Below are 5911 nucleotides of genomic sequence, written 5' to 3'. Positions count from 1 at the left end.
ATTCCTGCTATGAGCTCCGACTATGAAAACATACAAATTCCTCCTCGAAGATCCATCAGAGCAGGAACTTTTACTGAATTTTTTGAAGATCCCAGCAGGGCAGTATCTGCTGCTAATGAGAATGACGGCTATGTGGATATGAGCAGCTTCACTGGCTTTGAGAACAAGCAGCAGATCACAGACCAGGAAACAGAAAGGTACTGTAATAAATTACTATGTAAGACCTGCTAGCCTTGGCCAAACAGGCAAGGCCTCCCCTGCTAGGTATCAAAGGCAGATCCTCCACATCGCTTGGCTTATACCCCTCTCAGGAAATGCTTACGAGAAAGATTGGAAGAATACAAGATAAGCCTTTATGAGTGGGGGAAAAACAAAAACCAAAACCCAAACAAAAAAAAAACCCATTTAAAAATACTTGGTTTATCCAATGGATCTAATTTTTGTGGCTTGGGGGGAGGGGTGCAGCTTGCTTTGTTCTTCAGTAGGAAAGGTTTCTGACTTCTTGATTGAAGGAAAAGAGAGCCAATTTGCAGGAAGGGGTCCTGCTTCATTTTTTTATTCCTGTCAATTTTTCAAAGCAACCATATACATATAATCTATCTTTCAACATACATCAGTTAAGTACAGACCAGAAAATCCCAAATCATGAGCTAATCAGACTAGACAATTAATTTTAAAAGTTGCTTTAAAGCCTGTCATTATGGCCCTTTGACAGAGCTGCTGATTTATAGATCAGTTAAATAGCTGTCTGAAATCTTGTGCACTGCTATAATAACAAGCTTTCATCCCATTAGATTATTTGCAAACAAAAAATGTCCTTTTCATAGTTACATAGGAGGAATGCACTCAAGACCTTTGAGTTTGAATCTGTCGTCGGGTTACAGCATACAATCAGCGGAGCACAGAGATGTAAATAAGAGTGGTTTCCGTTAAGTTCATGGTAAACAGGTAATGAGAAAATAAGGTGCAAAGCCAATAAATGAAAAGGAATGTCTTTAGTGCAGCTGCATTCTGTTAAATGTGTGAAAAAGATAAACATCTTAGAAGCAAGGTGTTCATGTCCATTTTCATCTATAATTCTTCTAAAGATTTAATACTCCTGTTTCTTTGCAACACTTATTTTTTCTGATCTTCTTCCCATCATTGTGAATGGAACAAACCATGGGCATTTCACAGGTCCCTCTTTTGATGTTTCAGACTTGTGGAGTAAAAGAACTTTAACACCTCTGAATAAGTCTTGCAAAGGATTTCTAAGCAAGAATGACGTACAGTGCTTTGTCTTTCTGAGAAAGACAAGAATTGGCAGGGGTGGGGGAGGTGAGTATGACATGGGGAACAGGGTTGCATTACTGCTTGAGATGTGAACCCAAATGTGCCCAAAGCTGAGGGGTCTGGGATGCAGGCCTGTGGTCCAGCTCTGGAGGTATTGGCTGCCCACAGTGTTGGGAGCCCCAGTGCTGACACTGGGACGTGGTGAAGCGCAGCGGAGCTCTGCAGTGCAGGCATCTCCAGGACAGTGCTGGGCAGAAGCTGTGCTAGCAGGGCCAGCCAGCCCGCTCCTCACACTGCTTTCAGCAGCTGGCACTGTGCACAGCACGCTGACACTTGCATGTGGAAAAGCTGGCCGGTCCTTTGTGTTCATGAAACGCCTCCCATCTTAGGTAGCTCTTAAAGAACCAAGTTAAAAATACTAAAACTACGTCAATTGCTGTGACTTGGGCCCATTTATGAACTTCCTGTGGAAGCCTGTTGTTTCAAAGGGAGAGCCAATCCAAACTGGTTCAGGAAGTCTCAAGGTCAAGGCGTGAACATAATTTTTCAGTCTGCTGCTTGTTGTGCATGCAGTTTTTGCTGTTGGGGAAGAAATGAAGGCTAGGCTCCTGACCAGCCCCTTTATCAAAATAACCAGGGTGGAGGGGAAGAGCATCAGGCACACAGCAATATACATACATTGCTGCTGAGATAGCTATTATTTGCTATATTTGTCAGGATGTTTTGGACAAAGACAAAGCTTTGATGAAATGTAAATGGGCAATACACATCCAGTAGCACAACATACTTGGAGAAACAGTGTATGGTCTGATCATAAAGCAAAGCGAAGCCTACAACTCCACGTACAATGAACCTATTTATGCAAGCATACGTGATGTATGGACATGAATGTTTTATTTCCCCCTAAAGCAGTTCTGCCTAAAGTATCTCTCTATGGATTTAAGCTTTGTAATATGAATACCTATAAAACACAGCTCTACCACAACCATACAGGGATTAAAATTACTTTGAACTCCTGCCTGCTCATATCCTGAGGCATACTTCAACCATTTGAGATTACAAATGTGCTGGATTAAACCCTTGCAATATGTGAGACTTGAGCCCATGAACTTCTCTTTGGAGCATTCACCTGCAGAGCACTGGTATTTAGCATCTGCTGATACCTTATGGAATTGCTACATGCAACTCTTTCATTACATTTCAGAGAACGGAATGTGAGAGTGCTGTAAAAGATTATGCTAATCCAGGAACCTCCAATACTCCGTTTCACTGGGGAAGAGCAAGGTGGGAGGGGGGCTTACAGACACTGACAGGTGAGAAGATTCACTGTTTAATTTTCTTGCTTAAAAGGAAAGACCACATGGAGTAGATTTAAACCAATAATTTCTAATTAGAAGCAATCAAGTTTATAGAAAAAAGTACAATAATGAAAGCGTTCTAGAAATATATCTTAATTTAGAAATACCATTGTGAGAATAGAACTGGGAATATTGCCCCCTGAAGTGCAGTTATTGTGTATCCCCAACATTTAGCTATGTGGTATCAATAATTAAACTCTGATTCAGGCGTATGGCAGTATAGATCATCATTAGCCTTCTGTACAGTGTAGAAATAATGGGATTATGTGGAATTGAACAAAATTCCCCTGATCTCTCTCCAATCCACATAGCCTGAATCAGACTCAATTTTCATTTGCTTTTCAAAAGTCACTTTCTAGCCCCTTTCCTCTGAAGGGTTGAGCTACAAAGTGGAAAGCAACGCAAGCCAATTGTTCTGGCTGAAAGCAAGAGGCAGCTGTGCCCCACCTCTGGGACAGCACACTGTACGCTGTGGCATTGCCTTGTCCCTCAGCAGCTGTAAGTCAGAGTGATTTCACCAGAGTTACTGGCTAAACTTCCATCAGATGAAAGCCAGAATTGAAGTATTCTGTCATGTCTTAAAGAATAGCTTCATTAACCCAGCTTGACCTTCAGAGCATCAGTCATGCACATGGCAGCGTGATAAACATCAAGGGTATGGGAAGGAGACACCTCAAACACTCATTCTGTAGTCTACCACAGTATCACTTCCAATGCTTCTAGGAGAGATGGAGAGAGCCTTTTGTCAGAGTTCTGGTACAGTCAGGAGGATGGCACAGGCTGGGTGCTTTCAGAATTTCATTTCCTCATTTTGCTTTCTACTTGGAGTCTGTAATTTGGATTTACCAGTTTTGCCAAGTCTCAGTCATTCTTTCTGCCTGACATTGGTCATAGCCTCAGTATGCTTTCCTCATTGCCAAAACATTCTGGAGTATTTCGGAATGTTGTGGTTCACATATTCAGTCTGTCATTCAAAAAAATATAGCTATAATTGCAGTTCGCAAAACAACTCTGCTCTGTTAGAAAAGAAACCAGAATTGTTTTAAAAGGGTGGTCTGCTTTGCTCAAATTCACACACTTAAACTCATTCCAAGAGTATGAGAGAGCTGGGAAGGTTTCTGTAAAGGATATTAGAAGAGCTTAGGAAGTCTATTCATGACTGGTTAGTGATGCCTTTCATTCAAAAATTAATTACACAATCAACCGAGACTTTAAAGGATTTTACAGAAGATGGCTGAGATTAGAGTCTGGCCCTGCAGATCTCTATTGCTTGTATGCAAAAAGCACTTTTTCTTTTTTTTTATATAATAAATGTTATTACCATTCTTTTCCTTTAAAGGCTTTTACTCTTTAATAAGAGGGTAAGTAGAAAAACCTTCTTCCCCTCTAGTGATCACTGGCCCCATGTGCTTTAGTCACATATAGTGTGTTTGTAAAAGCCTATGTAAGAAAATGGGTGAGAAAGAAAAAGGGCATAAAAAGCAGATAGTCTGCATGCTAGAGAATTAACTGTAGAGCTCATACCATCCATTGTCTATGCCTGAACTATGTAGTACTCAAAAGCCCTTAAAAACAAAACGCTGCCTGTTTGGGAGGTTACTGTCATTAAACCATGAACACAGAGATGCTAATTCCCTGCTACGTTGAAGTCCTCAGTAGATGCTGGCTTTATTAGCAGCTGGACTCCATTCTGACGGCTACTTTTCTGATCAAATTACAGTGCCGAGAAGGAGGAGTGTGTACATGTGGGCATCTTCATGTCTTGAGGGCTTATAAGACTGGGTAGGTTTCTTTGTCTTCTCTGTTTACATTATATGAGCCAGTAACACATGTCAGTGGGGCTACACAAGAGGAGAGTCTGCTGTGTATTGCAGATTTGCCCCGGATAATGGTTATGCAGCATAGACATGATATTGGTGTGATTTAAGCATTCCTAGCACCACACATTAAAAAAACATGGACTGCAGACAGGGTGATGAGACTGCAGATCAGCAAGATGCACCCTGTTTGAAACGGTCAGGTCTTTTACTGTTGCTGAGTGTTCTACGCATGCCTTTCTCCTCTGCCACCCCCACCCTGAGCCTTACTGAGAAGATTTATTGCATTACAGATTGCACATTACAATTCTGCTGCCTTTCCAGAATCCGCTGCTCAACAGCATGGGGACTGTCTCTGGATTAGATCTGCAACAAAACCAGCAGAATGCTATTGCATTTTAATGCAAATCTAATCTAGTAGTTTATGGTTTGTTGTGCTGCCCAGCAAAGTTATTTATAATGTACAGCACATTTTTAATTATCCTACAAAAATTCTTCTTTTACAGGACCCAAGAGGGGTTAATGTAAAAACTGCCTTAAAGATTTGCTGGTCAGTGGCTTACAACAATTAATTTTATCTTGATAGGCCAATTAGAGTTAATGGATGGAAGAACATGTTTAAGAGGCAGTCTGTTTTGCCAAGACTCCTTTAAAAAGAGCTAAGAAAAGGACCCTTTCACTTGAGTAATTGGCTGGATTAATTAGATGCTATCCTTAAAAGGCCTGGAGCAAGCAGATTTAGACCTTTCACCAGTGAACACCTTCTGGTGCTCTGTCTTTTTTGTGCTTATGCTACGTCAGCTTTATCAGTATCACAAGGATGTCTCAGACTTCTTCTTAAAGGAAATACCGGTAGGTACTAGAGAACTGAGACAAATCATAGTTGCCTGGATTCAGCAGTCTCCAGCTATTCTCAGCTGTCTCAAATTAAATACCTCTTCGGTCTGGTGGAAGTTTGTCTTTGTGTCTTGAATACATTTAGTAAGTCTGGGCCAAAAACTCGGGTATTAACCCACTACATGTCCCTGATGGGCCCTCTGGGCAGGTGGACCTGCCCAGCACTGCTAGTTTAGTGTTTGTGATGAAAGCTTCTCAGGAAGGCTGGTTGACCCTCTTACATTCCAGGTATCAGACTGCATTCTTAGTTCTGAGAGCTGGCTAGAAGAGCTCAGCAGTCTCTTCCTTAGCACACGTGCCTTCAGAAGTACTGGACTGGATACAGTACAATGTATCTTTTGAAGTCAAGTCTTCTGGATAAGGACAATATGTGAGCTAAAACTGAGCACCTCAAAATCTTTCCTTTAAACTTTCTGCCTTCACACTGTCAGGCTTAAAAAAATCCAGACAATGACAGTGAAGTAAAAATGCATCACAGTGAACACACTCGGGTAGAGAGCCACGGTGAGAGCGGCACACAGCGAGGTGGCAAAAATGTAAAAACACTTTCTAGACCGTGCTAGACAA

The 5911-nt window shown here is 41.5% G+C and overlaps 1 protein-coding gene across 1 annotated transcript in view; it reads left to right on the top strand.

Annotated features, from left to right (window-relative positions):
- Nucleotides 1–5911, top strand: part of FGD5 (FYVE, RhoGEF and PH domain containing 5) — a 77949-nt gene that overhangs the window by 2731 nt on the left and 69307 nt on the right. Inside the window, exon 2 of the mRNA XM_010024816.1 lies at nucleotides 2–197. Coding sequence (XP_010023118.1) covers nucleotides 2–197 — 196 coding nt within the window. The remainder of the gene's footprint in view (nucleotide 1; nucleotides 198–5911) is intronic.

Source organism: Nestor notabilis, unplaced genomic scaffold (assembly GCF_000696875.1).
Source record: "Nestor notabilis isolate BGI_N333 unplaced genomic scaffold, ASM69687v1 scaffold7382, whole genome shotgun sequence".
NCBI lineage: Eukaryota > Metazoa > Chordata > Aves > Psittaciformes > Psittacidae > Nestor > Nestor notabilis.
Note: the sequence above shows the minus strand (reverse complement) of the source record. Positions and strands in the feature narration are given on the sequence as shown.